Source organism: Pteronotus mesoamericanus, unplaced genomic scaffold (assembly GCF_021234165.1).
Source record: "Pteronotus mesoamericanus isolate MK-2021 breed Mesoamerican mustached bat unplaced genomic scaffold, CSHL_Meso_final contig_48, whole genome shotgun sequence".
Lineage (NCBI taxonomy): Eukaryota > Metazoa > Chordata > Mammalia > Chiroptera > Mormoopidae > Pteronotus > Pteronotus mesoamericanus.
Window position 1 is genome coordinate 2,263,520 of NW_026555180.1, and position 26,250 is coordinate 2,289,769.

At 37.5% G+C, this 26,250-nt stretch overlaps 1 protein-coding gene across 1 annotated transcript in view; it reads right to left on the reverse strand.

The window, feature by feature from the left end:
• Nucleotides 1-26,250, reverse strand: part of SLC9A2 (solute carrier family 9 member A2) — a 104,993-nt gene that overhangs the window by 49,552 nt on the left and 29,191 nt on the right. Inside the window, exons 2-3 of the mRNA XM_054577972.1 lie at nt 15,089-15,552; nt 5,352-5,602 (exon numbers count right to left, since the gene is read on the reverse strand). Of these exons, the coding sequence (XP_054433947.1) occupies nt 5,352-5,602; nt 15,089-15,552 (715 nt within the window). The remainder of the gene's footprint in view (nt 1-5,351; nt 5,603-15,088; nt 15,553-26,250) is intronic.

Genomic DNA, 26,250 nt, shown 5'->3' on the forward strand with positions numbered 1-26,250 from the left:
GCTAGATATCCCTCTGGCTTCCCAGCTGCTGCTGCACCTGAGGCAGGGGTGTCTAACCCTTTCCATGTCTCTGCCCTTCTTACCAGTTTCCATGTGGTTTCTTCTGTAACCCTTTGTTATAATATTTTAGATCAACTAGTCTTTAATTGGTTTTTCAGATTGATTGCTCTGAAATTTAGCTGTAAATGTGGTTTGGGCCTGAGAGCAGCTTCCACCTGCTCTGCTGCAGCCGTCTTCTTCCTTATACAATGTTATATTTTCATTGTACCTTAGTAAAGCTTGAAAAAATGGTTTGTAATTTCAAATTTCCTCCTGTCATTTATCCTGCAGTTCAGGTTAGGGAAAAAAACTATATAAAGACAAATAAAAGATATATCATTTTAAAAAATAATAATAATTTTGTTTGTTTCTTTGTTTTTTACTTTTTTTCCTAAAGTTATCCAGAAAATTGAGGAAGCAATGATTTGTTTTCCAATTATTTAGTAATTTTCTTCCTTATTTTACTGACTCTCTCCCCACCACCCATTTAGAATTTGTATTTGGTTTAGGGGTAGTAATAAGATTTCTGTTCGGAGGCCAAAAGCTACTTTAGAGTGCTGGCTGGAGGACTAAGACAATTCTTATACTGCATCCTCAGTCTTTAATGGCCATTTCTTCTAAAACAAAGAAAAAAGTGTTGTGTGTGTGCAGGGGATAGCATGGATGTTGGGATGGAGGTGAATTTGAAGTTTAAAAGTTCAAACTAGAAATAAGCTGACATGGTTGCTTGTTCTCCATTTAGAGAGGCTTTAAGACCAATTGAGTTTGCACAGAGGCCAGGCCAGGGAGTGTATAAATGAGTAATTATACAAGTTGCACTATACGATTGGTTTGTTAAAGCTCCTGATCATAGTCTGACATTAAGAAAAACATGCATAAAACATGAGACTGGTCTACAAAAAATGAACTAAAGAAATCTCTCTTACTCGTGTTTGTGTGTGTGTGTGTGTGTGTACACAATGCTTTATGTATGTTTTATGAATGCCCTGCATTGCCATGTGTTCTTTTTGGAGAATACCAGTACACCTGAACATTCTGTAATAATGAACAATCTGGTACATAAAGCTATGAGTTCATGGGACTGTACCTTGAAGAGATGGTCTCCTAAATGCTACAAATGCTAGGCCCAGAAAGAGAAACCAGGATAGAAGTTTCAAAATGACAAGCAAAGACATGCTTTCCTAGTTTTCTCAAAGCTTTAAGTAGATGATAATGACTGACTCACACAAAAACAAGAAGAAGAAAGAAAATGTTCTTCACCTTTTCAGCAGTGATAAGTGACTGCCTCAGCACAGTCAGCTTAGCCTGCTCTGAGCATCATTCCTGAGCCTATCATCCCGGAAATTCTTGTTAAATTCTCATTTTAAAAATTCATTAAAATGTGCTTGTATTGATTTATGAAGTAGATACTGGGACATACCCTAGACTGGCCTGATAAGTGGAAACCCAGGCTTCAGGTATCACCTTGCAGCCTTGTTTCTGTATACCTGAGCTCAATTTAGTCATTCATAACATAAGACTAATAACTACCATTTCTTTCTTTGTAATTCTTCTAGAATAATTGAAACAGCAAATAGAATATATTTTAAGTGCCCCCAAGAGAGGAAGACTAAGGAATTATTAATCCATGAAAACAAAACTAAGTAATATCGGTGCCTACTCTTTTATCTGAAGATGTATTTAATGAGTTTTTGAAATCCCTGGAGCACATCAAAGAGAAATCAGCATTTCCTCCGTAGGCAGGCTGTGAGCTGCTGTGGAGACCAAACATTCCCCTTTTCAAAATAATGTTTTCAGTGTCCCATTGGCTTGAGCACAGGAGAATGTGTGGGGTACAAAGCAAAGACCAGAAAAAAGCCTAACTTTCCACAGGGGGAAAGAAAGTGTCACTTCAGTTCACTGTGTTGTGTATCTGAGTGTAGGAATCACCCTAAGCATCTCTTAGTATCCTTGGGTAAAGAAAGAGGACAATGTGGAATCATCAGTATTCTGTTTCTGAGTATTTTTCTGAATAAAGCCAAAAACATTAAACAGGACATAAATTCAAAAATTAATAACTATTTAGCTACCTCTATATCCCCTACTATAGTGCTGTGATATTCAAAGGTGCTCGATGCCATTAGATATGAAGTGTCTTGTGCAGGGGACTATAAAAACTTTAGCTTTAGCTTCAGTGTTGTGAAAATGTATTATGAAATACACACTTTCACAACTGCAAAATTCATTGCAGTATAGAAATGAGCAGAAGTATATTAGAAAACAGGGTATTTCCTCTACTCTCTTGGTGTTTGCTACTAAAACCACCCTGAACACACAGGGAGATATAAATAATTAATTAGCATTAAATTATTAGTAAATAATTCCTTAGCATTAAATTAGGTTTTAAATTATTAGAAGAGACCATGAAGGGGAAACCAAATCTAAGAATGCCAAGTCAGCTCTCCAAATAACTTAAAAGACAGAGGAGGAGAAGACAGCTATAATTCTACCTTGTATAATTTAAGTTACTTTTTGTCACTGAAAATCACAGCAAACCATAAGTTCATGACACAGAAAAACAAACAAACAAAAATAAAACCCAGCCACAGTGGTAGGCTTTGTGAATGCCAGAAGTACACTGTTTCTAAAACCTTTCCAAAGTAATCAATTTGCTGAAATTCTGCCAAGTATTTTCTTACCTGAAAGGCTGATTGCATTTTTAAACCCCAGACCCACTTCTTGTGCTATATAAAGGATGTTTCTTATTATCAGATTTTTATATTAACTACTTATTCATTAAATGATCTTATTTTAGAAAAGACTGCCCTAGAGTCCACCAAGACAAAGTTGAGGAACAAGGGGATCCAGAATCTGCAAGGCAATCAGAAGAAGAAGGGAGATGAAAGTGAGATGGATGGGAAAAGGTAGGGGAGTGAGAGAAGGAGGACAGCATACAAAACACAGATATAACAAGTTTCATGACCCCATATTTTATTACTAGTTTCCTAACCCCTTGGTCCATTTTCCTTTCTATGGGGCTGACCATTTCTCTCAAGCAAAAAAGAAAAAGAAAAAAAAAATTACTGAGCATGCTCAGTGCAGTACATCACATGTCTTCACTCTCATTAACCTTAAAATGTGTTTGTAAATTGAAAAAGAAAGTTCAATAAGCAATAAGTATGATAGGAATTTCTAAACCAGTACAATTTAAATGTGGAAAAATTACTAGTTCTATAAAAGAGGTGTGCATGGATATGCAATTTTAAATTTATTGTACTGGATTCCCTGGTCCAATGTCCCAAGGTAAGTAAAGTAATTACACTGAAAAATGCACACAATGTACTTTTCAAAGGGGAACAGGCACATCTGTGATTTACATCATATAGAGGTATCACACACAATTGAGTTTGGAATAGTATACTAATTACCCCGCATTAGAAAACACGGTGTGACTTCTCAGAACAAACACTGCAACATGAGCGTGCATGGAGTTCTAGATCCAAAAATGTTTCAATTTCTTGTGATGTCTTACCTTATGGTTAGTTTATTATTTTAGTGCACAGTGTACAATGATGATAGTTGTTTAAATGTAATAAAGGTCTTTTCTGTACACTAAGTTGTAAAATAAATGCTTACTTTGAAGTTGCAAACAAAAGTAATGTTTTTCATTCAACAATGAACTTCAGTAGGAATGACCTGTGCTATTTACCAGGAATATGTGGCTTTATTTTCCCTGGTTTTCCAGTTCCCAGAGTAAGTAAACCAATGAACCCATCTTCACAGGAGATCAGGACTTGCAGCACAAGCCTTTCAGCATCTGGGCCTCATGGTCATTTGTAAACAGAAATGCACCAGGACACAAACTTCATCCAACAATCCAACTGTCCCCCATATTCTGGATTGTCCCATCCCAATTCCTGCCCTCAAAAATCAAGAAAATTGACAAACACGTTTAATACCTGTCTAGGTGTTCTAGAATATTTATATATGCATATGGTGAAAATATAGTCAAGGTTCTACTCAACACAAATTGTTGCTGGGAACATCATTTTTTTAGGGACCTGGTAATGAGATGGTCATACACTTTCAGTCACACTGGTCAAAAAACAGTGAGGAAACTGGAAGTCATACAAATGATATGAATAGCAACCAGGAAGATGCTGGACATTGCATTACTGGGTCAAACAGGATTAATATGTTGCTTTATTTAGGTTCTCTGTGAAACAGAAAACCACCCAACTTTTCAGCTTATGGCTTTCATTACTATTGGATTTATCTCCTGGTTCAGAGGCACTTGACTTCCTCTACCACAAATTTCATCTCTTCTGACAAAAAAAGTGTGATAGGAGGCAAAAAACAAAATAGTCCTTAATCAAAGCATGACCTAAATCTGTAAGAGAAAACTTCCAGAAGAACTAGACTTATGTTTACAAGAGCAAAACTCTGAAAAAGTATTGCAGGCCTTTACATAGGGCTTAGCATATATTAAGCTGTAAATAAATATTTGTCAAATAAACATTTAAAGGCATTGCATTATTAAGTATTTCTCATTGACCCCATGCTGAGTGTGAAAACACTATACTAAGCTTATTTTTGGAAGCTATAAAAATATCCACACCCAATGAGTAGCCTCCTTCAAAGGCTAACACTGGATCCAAACACTACAAGTCTTCAGCCTACTTGTGAGAACATCCTTCTGAATCAGTTAGTGAATGATACACTAACTGCATCTTTAATAAAGAAATAATTTCTTGCTTTTACATTTCCTGATTTATAATTATGCCTCTTTATTTAAAAAGCTAAACTAAAATTACATGATTACATGCCTTATTCATTGAATATTACTATGAATGGCATTAATCTATTAATTAAAATAAAATATACCACCCAGAATGAAGGTTTTCCACTACTAAGGTTATTTAAATGGATTCATATATAAAAATACGAGAGCTCCAAACACAGTTTATGTGATGCAACCTTGTTGCAAAAGGTTGGAGCACTCCCCGACCTGAGCATCACTAAATGCACATCAAACTCAGAAAACTTTTGGTACCTGACAGTCAACCCCAACAGTTGCATTACCATATTTCATATAAGACCCAACAGACAACTTTTAACTAGTTTTCCATCTTAATACCAGTATAAACTTGGCTGATGTATGTTTTCATTTCTTTGAAACAGAGTAAGAAAAAGCTGTTTTTAATTGTTTTTAAAACAACATAGTTAAACTTACTTTTTATATAACTTATTTAACTTTAACATGTTTACTTGGAATACAGGAATCCAATGATATGTCATCATTACTTGCTTTTAACAAAGAATTAAATACTTACGCCATGATACCTGAGAGGTGAAACATTTCGGCTGTAATGTAGGACAGGTAACTGTACAGGAAGACAAAGAGTGGCTCGATCACCCGTATGTTATGTGTGAACCGAGTAGTAAATGCTGCTATAAATCCCAGGAAGACACCAATCAACACGCCACCAATTCCCACAACAAAGAAGTTGGCGATCCCAGCAAACACGTCAATGGTCTCAATGGTTTTCATCAGGCAGAAAGACTTGAACAAGTTGTACAGGACCTGTGGGAGGAAGAGGGTGTACTGTCAAGACCCCTGCACACTTATCATCATCACTGTGGCCACAGAACACTCCACCTAGCCTTCTAGAAAGGACATTTCTTCTGTGTACCAAAGTGGATAGTTAATAGCAATGTGTATTTATTTATTTTAACATTATAGTTAATAACTTTAAACAAAAGGCTTTAAGAACAGAGTGTTGTCAGGAAAACTTTTTCTATAAGTAACTGAGAGGAGACTTCAAAAGTATTGCAGGACTTACTCCTAAAACACCACTTTTTAGATATCATCTATAAGATAGTTTTGAATCAATTGGTTGCCATCCAACACACTCTGCTTGTATTACTGATGCCTGTAGCTGCTGTTGTGAACTTAGTTACCTTTTAAGGCCCTGTTGTGGAGCAATGCCATGGAAGGACCCACCCATCAGTACAGGTGCCCTACCTAAGGACACCTTCCTCCCATACTACCAAAGTCCTCACTTTCTAATTCCTCCTCCCCTTCCTTCCCACACATACACATTTGATGTACCATGAGACTCAAAGGAATTTTCTCAAAGAGGCTACAACCTGTGTGGTGTGTGTACACACATGTGTGCATATGTGTGTGTAATAACTTCATACGTATTTTGTGCCTCTAAAGTGATGAGACTATACTGTTGCTTGGTTTCTGAAAATTCTACAGTCTTTACATAGTTTTACTTTAATTAAAGTTTCAAAAATGCTAGGCATTTCACGTTTGCTGGGTAAAATTTTTTCGAACACATTTCTGAGGGCCGCTGAGCCAACTGAAATGAGAAGTGACAGCTTGCACCCTACCTCACTTTCTACAAAACCAGAAAGTAAAAAATAAGTCAAGAAAGTGCTCTACTTCTATTTGCAGTAATATTTACAGCCAGAATCTCCAGGAAAACTGGCTGACAAGACACTGGGCACACAGGTCTTTTAAGAGTATAGGCCCTGATAACCCCCTTACCTGTGTTGTGAGAAACTCAAAATTGAACCCATTCACTCACAGTCACACAAAATACCAGACGCAATACCAGAAGCCAGAGCTCCTGACATTTTGGGTAAGTCTTTTATGTTTCACCCATGGGAGAGTAAGTCAGAATCTCCCTGCTAATCAGAGTGTGTCCTGGAGAAAATCCACTTCATTTTTTCCTACCTCACCAATAGCTTTATAGCTACTACATTGCAAGTTTTGTGGGGGGGTTTTTCTTTACTCTTTTCTGCTAGATTATAAACTCCTTATAGTTAAGCATCACACTTATTATGATTCACTTTTTCCATGTTGCCTAGTAGATTACAATAAATGTCTGTTGGTTTTGAAAAAAAAAAAACTGGATTATCACTTAGAAAGCAATGTGTTTTTCCTTTTTCCCAATTGTTGATGTAACACTCAAGAACATTCTTGGTACTACCAAGAAATGACTCGAATAAAGGAAGAAAAAAGCAACTCACTCGCCTGAGGACTTAAATATCTTGAAGATATGTATCATCATTTGCCAGAAAAGAAACTGGCTGAAAGTAGGGACTGGTTGCTACTTGAAGCAACCAGTCCCTACTTTCAGCCAGAGGCCTTCTGCTCACATCAGATTTCATCAGCATCAACAAGCCACAATTGCTTCCTGAGAGAGGATCAGAGATGTACTATTTATACTTCTTCCCTCCAAGCAGCCAAGGCCAGGAGGTGATGGTCACTGGCTGCCTGAGGAGGAAGGCAGATATCTGGCCACTTGGACACTGAAATTCTCTACCCTCCCAGCCTCCCTCCTGCACCAGCAAATCACAGCTCTCCATTCTGTAATGGCCCTCCAGCTACCACAAGACTCACTTCCTCTAAATCCTGCTATTTCATTTTCCACTCTCAAGTTTAAATTCTTTGCCTCACTTTGGAAGGCTCAATACACATGGCACACTTTTTTTTTTAATTGCTTTCCAACATCCTTTAAGTCTGGGAGAAGGTCTCATCATCACTCCACAAAACACACCATGCTTATTCATCTCTGGCTTCCTTCCTGTAGTTTCTCTCAGTAGAAACCAGCCCTTAAATATAGGGAGCCTCTATTTGTCTTACATTGCCCAGCTGAAGCTGCTCTTCCTCTCAAGAGCCTGGATGGATTCCTACAGCCCTTGAAAATCATTCTTTTCTCTGCCCTCCATTCAGTGTCTGATGATATGGTCCTGTGTTGTCAAGGCTTCTTCTTGAGGGCCTACCTCATTTCCCAACAAAATTAGAAATTTCTTTTACACAGAACCCACATCTTCTTCTCTTCTGTTTCTCATCTCCTAACCCCACCCCATCCAGCTGATTGGTGAGACCCCCAAAAGAAGGAGCAACTGGCATATGGTCATATTCTCTCCAGAGCCATTTTCCTTGCAGCTCAACCCAACAAATATATCCAAGATATATTCTGTTTTTCATAGTCCTGTAGGTTTTGCAAAGAGCAAAGCTGAAGCACAGGCACTTCACCCTGGGGACACTGGTCAGAAGTTGCAGTTTGATCATTCTACTGCTTCAACTTCCAGGGCAATGTTACAAGGAAATACCTTAAGTAGAGACATTCCCTTGACAACCATAAAGTTTTCGAGGTCCTTCCACCTATTTGACACTGAACTCAAGACCAGTGGTTAGAACAAGACCAAGTTCTTTTTATTACAACTGGCCATAAATCCCTTTACTCCAGTTAAATCCTTTAATATTAGCACAAGGCAACCTATACAAAAAATGTTTTTAGAGTTATAATTTATATTTGTAAATTTATATGTAATATGTATGTGGGCTAGTTATGTCTCAAGCTGGTCTGTGCAAAGTGGACCTCAGCTGACTCCTGTATTTTTAGAAGACTGAAATGCCAGGAATGTCTGTTTGCTAACTTCTGTAATGGGTTCATTTGACAGCTGTGTGCTTTCAAATATTTCTACTCATTATTATATTTTTAAAACACTTATAGATACTAAAGTTAGAAGCTATCTATTTTGAATTCAGATTTAAAATGTTCAATAATTCAGCAAAACCATAACGCAAAGATGCAAACAATTCAGAGGTCTTTACCAGAATATTTCTGTTCTAGAAAAATAACTTTTGGGTCACTTTTTTTTCCTGAATGAAAAACAAAGAATAATCATTTTGGGTAAAGAATTTTGAATCTATTCAGCTAGTTGCAAAAGTAAAATAAAGTGACAAGTTGTCACTGTTTACCCTCTAACTTCCTAAAGTTAAATTACAGTGCACAGTACATGATGACTGGCTGTAAGAGTGCATTCCTAGCTTCTTTCCACAGAACCAGCTCTCCTTAACCAGGCTTATTTATGGTAGATTGAAGAAACTTTGTCTTTTTGGAAAATGTATTAGAGTATTCAATGGTTGTATTAACATGTTCTAGAAATGATGTTGGAAATTACCATGTAAGCATGTGTCATTTGATTATGAACTACTGTGGAATATCAGGAATTCTCAGATAACTGAGAACCTAAACAATCTTTGCCTAATAAAGGAAAATTTATAAATGTTTTCCTAAAATGTTCAGTATAAAGGAAAGCACAAAAATCCTTTTTAAGAAGTTCACCTTTATGACTGTTATTTCTTCAGTTAATTCTAACCTACTATTATGCTATACAATACACAAAGAGTTTGACTGAAGTCATATACTATCAATTTCTCTTTGCTTTGAGACATTTTATGGTAGATTTTCTACCCTTCAACTCTTCTAGCTCTATATTTAATTTACCATAACTTGGAAAAGGAGTTAATTGTGTTGGCCCACAATTTCACCCCCCATCTTGACTACATTAATTCTCTTTGTTAATCTCTACCCTTCCTGTTGAAACTCATAGTTACTCATCATTTTCACTGTATGAAGCATGGTCCATATTTTTTATACCTTTATCTATTACATGGGGTTCTTAACTTCCCCTCGAGATAAGGCTAGATGAATGAGTCAAAAAAATCTTCCATAAAACATGTTTACCTCTATACTTTGAAAGTACCTGTCTCAGAGGCAAAATCATAATTTTCATACCATTTTTCTAATTGTTTCTAATATCTAGTCAATTCAATCCACTATTCAGCCTGTTTAGGGAAAGAAATATCTTGTGGTTTATTCTTTAGCATTAGGTAGGCAAACTACTGGGCATGTCCTTTTATGTTGTGGGTATGGATTTAAGGGTCAGCCCAAGTTACATAACCTACCAAGGAAGGCCACACAGTCAGAGAATAAAGATGGTGGAGGAGTGAGTGAAAGTCACACTGATCTCCTCCCAGGACCAATCTGGAATTACAACTAAATTGTGGAGAAATCACCTGGAACAAACAACTGAACACTAGTGAGAGAGGAGCCTTATAACCTCAGACAGACAGAAGAATTAGCTTTAGCACAACCTAACTGGTAAGGAGTGTGGTAGAAACTTGAGAAGGTGGGCGGGGTGCCCATGGGCAGCAGCACCAGAGGGATATTGAAATAGCCAGTTGGATGCTCCTGAAGAGCAGGGTCTAAACCATAAGTGGGGATCTTCAGCCTACAGCACCAGAGCCCAAAAAGTACACACATAACAGAAAGCTGCAAAAAGCGGAAGGGTTTCTCTCTGCCAGAGACAGGTGGCTGTAGTTGCAAGAACCATTTAAAGGGCCAGTGCATAAATTTTTCTTAGCAGCCACTTATCCTAGGCTCTGCCAAAGGTGGGGGCAGAGTGGGCTGGAGATGCTTGAGGGGAGACTGAGGAAGGAGGCTTTGGGGAGAGAACTGAGAGAGTAGCCAACAGGATCCCAGTGCTGACTCATCCCCCATACCACAGCAGCCATCTTGCTCTGGCATACCACTCCCCTGAGCAGCAACAGCATGAGAGGAAAAAATAGCCCCCACTCAGGAGGGACTCGGCCCTGGCCCAGTAGTGCTAAAGCCTGATGGCTGAGTACAGAGTGGCAACCACAGATAGTAGATCCCTGACTAAAGGGGGTGCAGAGTGGTCTAGAAAGGCTTGATGAAATACTATAGATGGAGGCTTTGGGGAGAGAACTGAGAGAGTAGCTAGCAGAATCCCAGTGATTCCCCATACAGCAGCAGCCATCTGGCTCAGGCAGACCACTCCCCTGAGTGGCAGCAGTGTGAGAGGGCCCAATGACCCTGCACACAGGAGGGAATCTGCCGTGCCCTGTGGTGTCTCTAAGCAGGCCTGCTGTGTGCAGAATGACTAGATTAACAGCTGAAGGAGAGAGCCCCAAACAGTAGATTCCTGGAAGTCTCAAAAAGACTGCCTAAGGTCACACAGGGTCAATATCTGACATTATCAGAGGCAGATCCGGAAAGAAAAAAAACCCAGTAGTCTCCTACCATAGAAGGTCACACCACAAAGTAAGGAAACAAAGAAAGATGAATTTAAGAAACAGAAGGAAAAAAGAAGAGTCTCACAAATAATGGGAAGAAAAAGAAGCACCCTCAGGCGAAGAGAAAGGAGAAATTCCCACAAAAAGAATTAAATGAAATAGAGGCAAGTAAACTATCAGATATTGACTTCAAAACAATGTTATAAGGAAGCTCAATGAGCTCGGTGAGCTCAGAGAGAATTACAAAAAACTAAGAGGAACTTACTGAAAATTATATCAGCATGAAAAAGGACATAGAAACTATCAATAAGAGGCAAGAGGAAATGAAGAATACAATTTCTGAATTGAAGAGCACAGTAGAAGGAATCAAAAGCAGCTCAATGAAGCAGAGGATCAAATCAGTGAGCTGGAGGACAAGGTAGAAAAAGGCTCCCAGAAAGAGCAAGAAATTGTAAAAAGACTCCAAAAGAATGAATAAGAGTTGATGGATATACAGGGCAACCTGAAATGTAATAATATCCGTATAATAGGGATACCAGAAGGAGAAGAGGAGGAGGAAGGGATAGAGAACCTGTTTGAAAAAGTAATGATGGAAAACTTCCCTAATTGGAGAAGAGAAAATGTGACACAAGTCCAGGAAGCACAGAGGGTCCCAAAAGCGGACCCTATTGAGGCCCACTCTAAGACACATCATAATTGAAATGGCAAATATCAAAAACAAACAGAGAATCCTAAAGGCAGCAAGGGAGAAACAGGTAGTAACATATTAGGGAGCCCCGGTACGGCTAGCAGCTGACCTCTCAACAGAAACCCTGCAAGCCAGAAAGGAATGGCAGGAAATATTCCAAGTCATGAAAAGCAAAGGACTGCAGCCAAGACTGCTCTGCCCAGCAGGGCTCTCAATGAAAATGGAAGGTGAAATAAGGATTTTCCCAGACAAAAGAAAGCTAAAAGAATACACCTCCACCAAACCAGCTTTGCAAGATATGCTAAAGGGGCTGCTTTAAGAAGATGAAGAAAAAGAGCCCACGAATACTCAGTTCCATTCATAGTCACCAATACTTGATATTACTAATATTTTTAATACTTATTACTCTGTGACAATGATGTGATATTTTAATTGTTACTTTATTATTTGTTGAAACTAATCCTGTTTCTGTATATTTCTTCCCTATTTTTATTATTTTTAAAGAGCTTTAAATGACATTTTGGTATTCTTTATCCATTTATTGATTAGAAGTTTGTAGAATTTTTTTCTCTAAAATAAACAAAACATAACTATTAACCTTTTTTTAGATATGTGGTAAATACTTTCCCATTCTATTACTTGTTCTTTAACTTTTTTTATATGTATATTAGTATATAGTCTTAAATGTTTAATATAGTCATATTGTCAATATTTTACAGCTTCTGGGTTTGAATATATTACTTCAGGGTAAGAAAAATATTATTTTGTATTTTCTCCTAAAACTTTTTAGATTTTACATATTGATTTGTAACTCATCTGAATATTTTTTGTATAATGTGTGAAATAGGACTTTGTTTAATTTCAAGTAATATTGGGTCATGCACCTTATTTGTTGAATAAGCCTTATTTTCCCCATTGATTTGAAATATCAATTGAATCATATATTATATTGTTAGATATATACGTTTATTTCTAGAATGTTCATTTTATTTCATTGGTCTACTTGATTATTTCTGTGCTGGTGTCATGTTGTTTTAATTGCTGAGACTTTATAATGGATTTAAATGTTTTAATATTTTATAATGGATTTTGACATTTTAAAAAATAAATAAATAAAGCCAATCTGCAATTAAAAAAAAAAAGAAAAAAGGAACTTCTATCTTTTGTGACAACATGGATGGAACTGGAGAATATTATGCTATGTGAAATAAGCCAGTCAGTGAAGGCCAAATACTATGTGATCTCACCTATACGTGGAATGCATTCAACAAAATAAACTAAAGAACAAAATAAACCACAGGCATGGAAACATGGAGCAGACTGAAAGTGACCAGAGGAGATGCGGATGGAGGACAATGGTGGAAAGAAGGAGGAGGGACCAGACAAAGAACATGTATGAAAGATCCACGGACATGGACAACAGAGTGGGAGTTGACTGTCGGAGAGCGGGGCAGAGTGGAATGGATGGAGGAGGGCAAGCGGGGAGAAGTTGAGACAATTGTAATAGAATAAACATGGTTTAAAAATTTTTAAAAATTTAAAAATCAATAAAAATAGTGATTTTGAAAAAAAGAAAAGAAGACATAAAACCATACAGTCATTCTGACTTACAAGCATTGGCCTTATAATAAGGGCTTCCACACCTAAAGAGCAGCTGTGCCCTTTCTCTGCCCTTGCCTTCTTTCCTATATTAGAACGGCAGATTCTCAGTTTGGCCTGTGGCCCTCTCTGAGTCAGCCCTCCCTCTTTGTCCAGACAACCTCATTTGATGGCTTTGTGAGTCTTGACAGGAAGCACAGGATGTGCTTCTGGAAGGCCTGGGGCCTGCGCACACTTTAAACAGTAGCTTAGCCAGATGGTTTCCTGAGACCTGATTCTGGACAAACTTAAAGAATGGACCACCGAGGTTTTTAAATGAGAAATCTTAGAGAAGGGAAAGCTATGTAGAGGCATGGCTTATCATTCTGAAACTGACCTAACTTTGCTATGCTCTTCTAGAAGGAAGCAGCAAGGTATGATAATTTCTTTGCAAAGTTTCCATTACACTAATAGATCCAAGAATTCCATGTTGAACTTTCCACAGTCTCCCTGAACAAGGGTAAAATGTATATATCAAACATAATTCATAATATAAAACTTGATGCCTTCAGAAATTAGGAGTTATAAAATGTTTTCCTTGTTATGGTATTTTTCCAGTTAAAATTTAAGATTGGTGAGTTAATGACTAATCATTGTTAATGAATAATAAAATAAATGAGGCAGATTTTGTTATTTGAGTTAACTGTCTTAACACTATCTTAACAGCTATTCTAAAAAATGGTAATTCCTTATCAACATATTATTTTCTACAAAATAATATCCACACAGAGTTAATAGACACTCTTCAGGATGATACTATATCCAGTTCAGGAGTCTGAATACAGGCTAACAGAAGATAATGTTGGTTTCTATGTTAATTTTTAAATGAATCAGGGATAACATCTTAATAGCAGGAATTAATGGAAAGGGTAATATTAATTACCTATGGTACTTAAATTTACTTTACGTAATAAACTTTCACTCAATTTTCTCAATTTTCTTATTTGTGAAATGGAAAGAATACGTATTTCATAGGTTGTCAAAAAGACCTGAGCACAAGGCAAGCATTTCACAAAAGGTTAATGGCTATCATTACTATCACCATTACTACCATTACTATTACAGAATTGTGACTACCATAAAACAGCACCACCCATGCTCACTGACTGGATACCTAATGCAGGGGTCCCTGAGTGAGTTTAACTGGTGTGGAGCTCTTTCGAGGCCTGTGCTGAGGAGACAGGGTGGGAGTAAGTTCTGCTAACACTGGGATCATAACAGCCTCTGACTCTGATTTTGTGTCAATTAATAAGAATTAAGAAATAATTTTCAATTTTTAATAAATACACACTTATGGAAAAATGGTGAGGACTAGAAAAATGTTGGCTGAGTAGCAGCAAGAAGTAAGTTCTGTCATGAAAACTTTTCCTACAATCATAAAACAAATAAACTATCTCCAGAGAGAGAATGGCACTTAATAAGCATTATCTTTTCACTTGTATTATGCACATCACATACTAACAGCATTACTTCTCACAATGACTTCTGGGACCCAAAGTTCTTTGAATTCTTATCAAAGACTATCACTTTTGAAAATGCTAAAATGAGAAATCTCAGTGATATAAAGTCACAAGCACTGTTATGCTTCTCTGGCAGGCAGGAATCAGCAACATAGTTTGCATGACCCAGTGTAAAATGAAAATAAGGGCCCTACTTTATAATAATAAATAAATATTAAACAATAAATAAAAATTTTACTAAGAATTTCAAGACAGAGACAAAAGAGCACTAAATTCAGTGAGGGGCCCTTCTAGCACAGGGCTGGAACTGTCAGAAAGCAGATGTAGGTCAGGGGACAGTCCCCACATATTGAAGAGGTGCAGGGTGAACACATTACTCACCACTGTCACTGCATCATTCAGCAAGGACTCTCCAAAGACCAAGATGTAGAGTTGCTCATTGACGTGAATGTTCTCGAAGACCGCAAGCACAGCCACAGGGTCCACAGCTGAGATTAAACTGCCAAAGAGCAAGTTCTGGAGCAAAGTGATGTCACTGAGGCCAAAGGCTTCAATCTGGCAGATACCAAACAAAGACACCCCAATGCCAATGGAATTCCAAAGTGTCCCAACCACGGCATACCAGAAAATGGTACCAATATTCTCAAAGAAAGGCCGAGTAGGCATGAAATAGCCTGCGTCAAGTACAATGGGTGGGAGGAGATATAAGAAAAACACATCTGTCTTCATTGCAGGGGGGGACTTTTCATCAACTCCAAATATAATCCCACCTAGTAGAAGTCCAACCATTATGAGAAGGCAGCTCTCCGGCACAATTGTGGGCAACTTGTGATAGAGATGGAAACCTGTTCAGAAAAAAATAAAAACATAAAATTTGGTTTATGCAGGAATTATGGAGAAGACATATTTGTTCTCTTTGACATAACCAATGGGTCCTATTTCAAAATCTCCCAGGTCAGCATAATTGGCTCTAGACTGGATTTACAGATTATGGTACAAAAAGTCTGAGAATCCCCTTAAAACTATTCACAAAGTACATTCAAGTACAAATTTAAATTTAAATCAGAAGTACATTGCTACAGGTATGCAATATACAGTATCATTTTTGTCTAAGTTCCAATTGTGTTCTTAAATAAGACACTGCAACTTTATATTTGAAGCAATATCATTATTTCCAACACATTGTCTGGTGTAACATCTCACATAATCTTCATAAAAACCCTAAGGAGTAGACAAGGCAGGTATTTTCAACTTCTTTTTTATTTAAGTGGAAATGGAGGTTCAAAGAGATCTTGCCAAGGTACCTCGATCACATGCTGATTTTTGGATTATTGCTGTCACTTGTTATTGAGAAGAGTTTGTAACTTATTTAGTATGTTTAATTTCAGATTCTTTCATTTGGAATGTTGAATATGTTTAATTTTTCTGATGGTTGTTCCTTCAGAGACAAACAAATCAATTCATCAAAGGTATATAAGGTAACTACTATATGAAGGTTACAAACTTGCCATGATCTCCAATCTCAAAGAGTTTCCAGTCTACACAAATGAAGACATGTGTTTAGGACTTACTGTAAAAAAAGGCACCTCATTGTAAAGCACCAGTGAAGTGTTAGGGGAACAGAGCAGAAATTTGCTGAGGACATGTGGATGAAACAGCAGCTGGCAGGGCTTTATTGAGGGAGAGAGATAGGCATTGAACTCATAGAGAAGTCATGAAGTCTTCCAAGGGGTGAAGAAGTAGAGAAAGATATCTATCTCCTAATTGGTGGTGGGGCTCAAGTGTGGCTTTAATGCAGAGAGACTATGTTAGAGAAAGCCCTGTAGCAGAAAAGGAGGAGGGAAACATGGTTGCACCAGTGCACGGGCAACATGAGAAATAACTACACACAGAGGGTCACCTGGCAGGGATTAGTGAGAACAACTCTCATTAGCAAGGCAACAGCGAGTCATCCTGAAGGCTTGTCATACATTTTAGAGTTAAAGCAGCATGTGGAAATTATCTGAACTACAGAGAGATAATATGAAAACAGAGTAAGACTTTCAAAAGTTACAATCACAGAGTTTTAAGAAGTAAATTCTTAAAAGCCTACAAACTGTACTCTAAGTCAAGCATGAAATAGTTTGTGGGGGGGAAAATCATCATAATTTGAAGAGATTTAAAGAGTTAATTTCTAAATAATTAAATTAGCATATTTATTTGGATATTTAAAGCATCCCTCCAGCTTTGATTAATTTATTATTCATAATATAGAAGATTTCAGTAATTGTTGGGGAACTGGTTCAGCAAGTCTTTTCTCATGACCTCTAGCCTGTTGACCTCTCTCTTAAACAGAGAAGTTAAAGAAGTTCACGTAAAACCACATCTTTGTAATCTCTCCTCATCTGACTCTTACATCTGCAAGCAACTTTTCCTGTAGAATAAAGATGTGCCAGTAACAATCTCCCCAATCTCCTAGGGTCCATGTTCAATCAGCTCTTTTCTGGAATACAGAACCTGAAGGAAAAATCTGTGAGCTGGGGCCTTATCAGCTGCCATCAAACAACTGTTCCCGGCTTTGAGTCCAGCTCCCTGACTCTCTGTTTGTGGCTGTGGGTAAGTTATTAATGGACTGAGACCCAGTTTGCTCATCTGTAAAATGAGGACAAATGCACCCACCACATAAAGAACTGTAACAATAACTGAGCTGTGAGTTGCATGGCACTAACCACTGTGCTCCAATGTCACAAATGACCCCTCTTCTACATGAAAAATCAAGACAAACAGTTCTAAAGAAAGGCACAGAAGCTGGGAACAGGATCCTCTGCAGGCAAACTGGAAAGTAGGGAAGGCCTGTTTTTGGTAGATCCCACTTTCTCTTGCCTTTTTTTCCGTGTTTCCTGCCACCCAAACTCAGGAATCCAGTATTCTCATGTAGGGGTACCATCTGTCCCTGTGTTGAAAGGATATCCTGATTCTTTTTTTTTTTTTTATTTTAGCCTACTGTTTTTATTTTTATTTTTTTTAAATTAATTTATTTACTTTTTAAATACATTCGTCTCTGCCTTCCCCCCACCTCTTTCCCTTGCCCCCTCCCACCTTCCCTCCCTCAGCTCTTCCCCTTTGGTTTTGTCCATGAGTCCTTGCTATATGTTCCTTGACTTTCCCCTTCCCTTCCCTTTCCCTGCCCCCCGCTTCCCTCTTGTCTCTGTTGATTTCTTTTCCTTTCAGTGTTGCTGGTCATATTTTCCTTGCTTCTTTGCATAGTTGGTTAGGTTCCGCTTATAGGTGAGATCATATGGTATTTGTCTTTCGCCCCCTGGCTTATTTCGCTTAGCATGATGCTCTCCAGTTCCATCCATGCTGTCGCAAAGTTTAGTACTTCTTTTTTTCTTTCTGCTGTGTAGTATTCCATTGTGTATATGTACCATAACTTTTTGATCCAATCATCTACTGATGGGCATTTAGGTTGCTTCCAACACTTGGCTATTGTAAATTGTGCTGCTATGAACATTGGGGTGCATAGGTTCTTTTGTATTGGCGTTTTGGTGTTCTCAGGGTATAGTCCCAGCAGGGGAATCGCTGGATCAAAAGGCAGTTCCATTTTCAGCTTTCTGAGGAAATTCCACACTGCTTTCCATAGTGGCTGCACCAGTCTGCATTCCCACCAACAGTGGACTAGAGTTCCCTTTTCTCCACAGCCTCGCCAGCACCTGTTGTTTGTTGATCTGTTTATGATGGCCATTCTGACCCGTGTGAGGTGGTACCTCATGGTGGTTTTGATCTGCATTTCTCTGATGGCTAGTGATGCAGAGCATCCTTTCAAATGCCTCTGGGCCCTCTGTATCTCCTCCTTAGAAAAGCATCTGCCCAGGTCCTTTGCCCATTTTTTGATTGATATCCTGATTCTTAAGAATGGAGAGTGGGAAACCAGGGAGATGAAAGAACAGAAGAAACAGAGACTGCTTTATTGCATCATATAGGCCAACACCTGCCATGCTCAAGTGATATCACTGATTGTAACCAGGAGCCCATGCAAGCAGGGCATGGTTAAGGAAAACTGAGTGAAATGCAGCAACATAAATGAAGGACACAGTTAGAAGGGCCACTAGAAAGAGGGCTCAAGGAGACGTGGTGGAAGTGAGAGAAAGTCAGGAAATAGCAGGAAAACAAACAGCAGAAAAACAAGAACTTTTTCTTAAGAAATCATGTGTTTATATTTCAAGAATGCTGCTCTCCATTCTTTTAGGAGTGTTTAGACCACTCGCAATCGGTCTGAGTGACTCCTGCTCAAGATTGGACAGCAGTTAGAATCTGCCTGGCTGCTTCACAGGTAAAAAGAGATGAAACAAAAGGTGGTCACAGGAGATCTTAATTCAGCGCTTTGGAGGGAACATAAGCGAAGACACTCCTTACTGGCATAAAAGGTTTTGTGCATGAATATCTATACTTTTATGAATGACATATGTCACACTTAACAGAAAGATTATTCAAAACAAAGCAAAAGGCTTCTTTAATTTAATTGTTCACAGAATAAAACCAATACATTGTTTATAAATGCGTATGCATTTACGGCCCTTCCTGCTCCCACCAAGTATTTCTTGAAAAGGAAATCAACTTGAATAGACAGAATTTGCTTTCCTGGGGTAATTATCCCACTTAATATTATTGCAAAATATATCAGTTATCGGAGGAAAAAAAACAAAGTTTTTGATAATTTTTACAAGGCCGATTATGAGCTACCAAAGGTATTATCTATGGCTTAGGCAGGGCATCCGCTTACTTTCCTTTCTATAAAGGCTCAGGTAGGGTATATGCCCAGCTTGCAGGCCATACAGTATTGTGCTGTTGTACAAAAGTAGCCAGAAGTAATACCTCAATTAATAAGCTTGGCTGTGTTCTAATGAAACATTATTTACGGGTACAGACACTAGAATATAATTTTATATGTTACAAAATGTCATTCTCCTTTAGAATTTGTTTAATCACTTAAAAATAACATTTTAAAAGCTATTCTCAACCTACTGCCCATCAGAACGAGTTTGGGGCCATATCTGGCTCTCAGGCTGTGGTTTACCTACCCCTGATTTAATTTGTTCTTTGTATTTTCTGCTGACATCTATTTATAGCATTTGGAAACATTCATTTTTTACTACTAGTACATAAAAGTCTGTGAGAATGGATGTTTTAAAATTTATTTTATTTTATTTAAAATATAAATTCACTTACGGGAAAGGTGACATGATCAAAGGTCTCTTGTACAAAATACATAGTTAAGACACTCCTCTCTTGCAGTGAATCTATTTTAATTTTTCTCTGCATATATTGTTGAAATTAACTGAGCTAATCTAAAGATCTATGCATAACTAAATGCACTGCAATTCACAAAATTTTCTCATGTTACTTAAAATAAGCTCTTTGTCAAATTCTGGGAAAAAAGCAAAGTAAGAAACACAGGAAACTTCCAGAGAGCACAATCCACAAAAGAGCAACAATGTAAAAACCTGAATCAGAGAAAATCACCACTACCAACAACAAAATACACAAAAAAATAAATCTCAAAGTAAGCACAGTAGTGAGGGAAAGGGGACACTGACAGAGGTGAGTAGGGACAAAGCCCTCAAGATATTCTTAAAGGGCCTAACGTCAAAGTTGCCTTATACCACTGCCAAAAATATGGGAGAGCACTAACTCTAGGTGAAACTGAACACAAACCTTCTAGAAAATGCGCATCTTTTAAGACAGCTTTAAAAAGTAATGACATTTATTACATCAACAAATATTTGCTACATAAACCTGTGTTCAGTAGGGAATAAAGTCAATGCTGGCAGCCACTGACCATAAGTGACCCAAAACTTGCTTCCCGAGCTGGTCATTCTCAAAGCAACTCTGGGAAATACTGGATTTACAGTAAAGAATGGTCAGCCTCAGTGTCTAACCTGTGGCTGGGGGGCTGCATGCATCCCAGGATGGCTGTGAAGGCGGCCCAACACAAAATTGTAACTTTATTTAAAACATTATGAGATTTTTTTAAATTTGTGATTATGTGTCACAATGCATTTAATGTGTGGTTCAAGATGACTCTTCTTTCAGTGTGGCCCAGGGCCACCAGAAAGTTGGATGCCCGTGGAACTAACTCAAGCTTATTTGGTTGGGGAATAATGGTAAATATTTATGGAATACATTAAACTTGTTTTTACGTATTAAAAGAAATAAACAGGTTCATTCAGTCTAAAATGCTAATTTCATATATCTCATTTCACATAGCAACCAAATATACAATTAAAAAATGGAATTACAATAAGCAAGAGACAATCAGAAACATAGAGAAAATAGTAAGAAACACCATTTTGATCAGATACATCAACAGACTACTGTGTAATAGAATTTAATTCTAAAAATAAATAAAACCAAAATTGAGTAAATAATAAAAAATTAATAAATATACATAAAATAAATAGACCATGAGTCTATAAATAAAGCAGAGTTAACTGACAAATGTAAATAATTTATTAACTTGTGAATATAGACTTATCACAAGATTTAGTTCAATGCTGGAAGTGGAAAATACATTTAATATTTACCCCACCCAAAACAGTGCAACTCTGAATGTAGAGGTGTTTCAAAATGCATTAATTATGCAATTTGCAAGGGATTTTTTTTCCCAAATGACTCAAGCACTATTTTTTCCATATCACTTGGCCACTTGCAAAGAAAAAGAAAAGCATAATGAGTTTAGTCTATTCATAAAGAACTTTAAAAAGCAACAGAGTTAAACCTTTAATCAGATACTTGTTAAGTATCTCTCCTGTACACAGCTCTGAGAGATCTACAATGGGACCATGAATGGACCATGTCTTCAGTGAGCTTATATTTGGTGCAGAAGATAAAGACATGACCATGAGAATTTATAATACAGGGTCCAGCAAGAGCAAGGCCTGCTTGAGTGTGGTCAGTAGGGTAATCATATGAGTGTAATAATTTATAGTTTGAATTTGAACATTTCACCTAAAATGTCATATGGTATGCTTGAGTGTGATATTGTTATGTTACAGAATCACATGCTTATGATTTTGTAATAAAAAGAGGCATTATTTGTGCCAGGCCCTGTATAAGATAAAATGTTATAGAGCCGTTCTAGCAAATTACTGAACCCAAGGAGGGCATCACAGGAATCCCAATTTATAGCTGGGCAGTAAGAAGCACAGGTGGCAATCTGGGACTCACAACTGGCATCGGCAATGGGGCAGTCTTGTTAGACTGAGACCTTTACTAGTGGGACCTGATGTCAACTCCAACAAGATAATGTCAGAACAGAATTGAATTGTAAGATACCCAGTTAGGGTTTGCAGAGTAGTGGAGAATTGCTTGTTGTGGAAAAATTCATGTTAGGTGGCCAAAAGCATTCTGTGAGTATATAGGAACAATAATTGAATCAAAGATGAATCCAAGGTTTGGGGTTCAAACTAATGGGTGTTGAGTAGGGTTATTTACTGAGACAGAGGACAATAGAGAGGGACATTTCAGGGAAGAAAATCAAGATGGTTAATGCCAATCAGAACCTCCTTAAAAATATTGTGTAGCTTAACAAATTGAATAGTAACATTTAGCTAGAAGAAATGGCAAACAATTTCTATAGACCACTATAAAAGAGCTATCACTTCTTCAAGGGCCTAACATCAAACTTGCCCTATACCACTGCTAAAAATATGGCCATATGTTTTTATTAAGCCCATAATGGATCAGACTGATGAAACAGTCAGACCATATAATGACATATAATGGTACAACAATGTCATATAAAGATGTACAATAACAGGAAAAGAGAACCTAGTTTAATCCATCATACTGGATCAGGGAGGTAAAAAAAAAATAACATGCACACATTTATTTTTTAATTCTTCAACTGTGAAAAATTCCATATAGGTCAAAGAGTTTAACATTTAAAAACTACAGAGAATTAATAAAAATAGAAGGAAATCCTATGTTGTAATCATCTCAGTTACAAAGAAGTGATGTAATCAGTGACAAAAAAGTAAATAATATTAAAGGAGAGGTATGCTGAAATTTACCTTTTTAAAATTTGTGCAGGAAAAAAAGGTTAAAAAATTAAGATTAAAAAAAGAACCAACTTCTGCTTCTTGGAAAATGGAGTATATATTTTTCTCTATCTCTCCCACTAAGTAAAAAAAACAAAACAAAACAAAACAAAAACCTAAAAAGCCTAAAAGCTATATATAAAACAAACATAAGGGGACTCTGAACAGTGGGGAAAAAATAGCTAATACCAGCTAGGGACTTCCAGATCTGAAGAACAACATGGCAGTGAGTTTTCTAGGTTTTCATTTTGACTTTAATATCCCAGAGTTGGAGCTGAAAGAGCCAGCAACCTGGAAGTAACAATAGTGCAGACAACAAAAGCCCAAAAGAAGGCCGCTCTATCTATACAAAGGTCCAAGAAAAAGGCAGACTAGCAAGACAGAAAACTTTGAAATAATAACAACTCTACTCAAGCCAAACATCACAGAAGAAACTATGTCCCCACTCTCAGCAAAGTCTGAGTGAGGAATTTGGATTCCACCCTCACTAGACTGTAAGGAAAATCCCAGCCTCCCTTTTGGGATGGTGTCAAAAAGAAAAAGTAGGGTGGTGAAATTTTCTTCACTGTTGGATAGTAATGATCACTCTCTCTCCCTTATGATTCCATAGAACCTGTACTTCTGCCGCCCTGCAATCATGAGGCATACCACATCCCCCTCACTGAGATAGGTCAGAGGAGGCTTAGTGAAGAGTTGGGACTTTCACTGACACCCAGTGGTAATGAAGCCACCACTCTCCTGTGGTGTCAGTAGATGCCATCAGAGGCACAACAAAGAAGCACTCCTACCCCCTGTCAGCCATGGAGGTGTCAGTGGAGACCTAAAAAGGATCTAGAGCTCCCACTGCCTGCAGTAAAAATGGGAAGCATCCCCCAGGAAGTCAATGGAAGCAGTATGGGGAACTTGAAGATCTACCCCAACAGGTAATAGTGATATATCACCTCCCCCTCAACCCACTGCCAGAGTAGTATGATAAGTCAAATAAAACAGAAAGCATAAATAAGATTCAGAGTCTCATAATGCTCAAAATGTCCACATTCCAAAAGAAAATCACTCATCATTCCAGAAATCAAGAAGATATCAAACAGAATTTTAAAAAGACAATTAATAGATGTCACTATCATAACAACAGAAATGTTAGACGTATTTGACAAACATGTTAATATATTCATGATAAAAATATTTCACAAGCAATTACAAACACAATTTAAACAAGTAAAAAATAAAAAGTCTAAACAAAGGGGGAAAAAAACCTTGACAAAAATAGAAGATATAAAGAACTCAAAAATAAAATAATTGAAATAAAAATGCTGTTGTGTAGGCTCAACACTAGAATGGAGTAAACAGGAAAGAATTAGTAAACTGAAAGACAGAATGATAGAAATTCCTCAATCTGAACAATAGAGAGAAAGCAAACTTAAAACAAAGCTTGAGGGACTTGTGGAATTATAGCAAATGATCTAATGTTTATGTCACTAGAGTCCCAGAAAGAGAAAAAGTAAAAGCACTCAAAGAAATAATTACTGAAAACTTCCTAAATTTGGCATTAGATATAAATCTATACAATCAAGAACATGAGTGAGCTTCAATAAGGATTACCCAATGAAGTCAACATCAAGATATATTATAGTCAAAGGTGTAAATATATATAAACATCTTGATAGCAAAGAGAAAGGACACCTTATCTATAGGAGAGAAAACAAAATTACAGCAGATTTTTCATAAGACCATTGGGTCTATAATGAAATAACACAATATTGTTCATATACAGCCCTGGCTGGTGTGGCTCAGTGGATTGAGTGCTGGCCTGTGAATCAAAAGGTTGCCAGTTAAATTCCCAGTCAGGGCACATGACTGGGTTGCTGGCCAGGTCTGCAGTAGGGGTGCGCAAAAGACAATCACACATTGATGTTTCTCTCCCTCTCTTTGTCCCTTCTTCCCCTCTCTCTAAAAATAAATAAAATATTTTTAAAATATTATTCATGTACAGAAAAACAAGCAAACACACTGCCTACCTAGAATTCTATATCCAGTGAAAATATTTTCCCAAAATGAAGGTGGAATCAAGGCATTCTCAGTTGAAGGAAAATTAAGAAAAATTTTTACCAGTAGAACTGCCCTAAAATAATAGTTAAAGAAAATTCTCAAAACAGAAGACAATGAAATCTTAGAATATCATAAAGTAAGAAAAAGAATATAAAAAGTAAAAACATAGGCAAATTGCACATATGTACACATTTTCCTTTTTCTCTTGTGTTTTCTAAATTACGTTTGACCACAGTAGACAAAATTATACCATTGTTTGATGCTGTTCTCAATGTATATAGGGAAAATGACCAAGACAATTCTATTATAAGCAGGGGAAGGAAAAATATAGAGGGAGGTAAGGTTTTTATACTCCACTCAAACTAGTAAATGACTATACCAGTAAAATGCTATTAGTTATGTTTCTATAATATAGTACCTAAAGGAAATACTAAAGGAGGCATACAAAGAGATACCCCTAAAAACATTACCTACATATAAATGAAAATAGAGTTCTAAAAATGTTCAAATAACCTATAGAAACATAGGAAAGCATAACAGAGAGAGGAAAAACATAGAATAAAAAATAAAGTAGCAGACTTAAACCCAAATATATCAATAATTATATAAAATGTAAATGGTATAAATGCATCAATTAAAAGACAGCTAGCTATTTCCCTGGCCGATGTAGCTCAGTTGGTTGGAGCATCATCTCATTTACTGAAAAGCTGTAAATTTGATTCCTGGTCAGGGCATACACCCGGGTTGTGGGTTCAATCCCTGGTTGGGGCATATACAAGGAGGCGTGTACAATATTTGTTTCTCACATCAATGTTTCTCTCCCTCTCTCTCTGTGCCCCGCTCCCCAACCCAAAAGAAATTAAAGGAAATGTTGGGAAACACCCTGTCTGGTTTCAGGAACTGTAACCCTGCCGACAGTCAGGAGGGACTCAAGGCTGGAAATAATCAAGGAGGCCTTGGAGAAACAGGCCTGAGGTGAGAAAATGTGTCCTCTCTGCCTCTCTGCTTGGCCCTGTGGTGGTCACTTGTTGATGAAGGGTAAGTTATTTCATGCAGAGATAACAACCTAAGCCAGACATCAATCAGTATGGGGAGCAGACAATACATTTGGGAATGTGGAGAAAGGGCAAAAAGGCCTGCACCCCTCAGCATGGCTTGGACATGACCGGAGTCCTCATTCTATCTGAAAGAAGTCTCCTTGCCTCTTGGGGCGGCTCCCTCCCCAAGCCTGGCTCAGGCTCGAAACAATACCAGAAACAGTCCTAAACCAGATCTTGCGATTCCCAGGATAATCAGGCCTAAAAGTAAATTCTTTAAAGTATGCTTTGTTTTTCCCTCAGAAGCTATAGCCAGCTCATGCTTGGAAGGAAATTTACATTATTCACAGACCCTAACCCAATACCCTTAGGCACTCTTGTG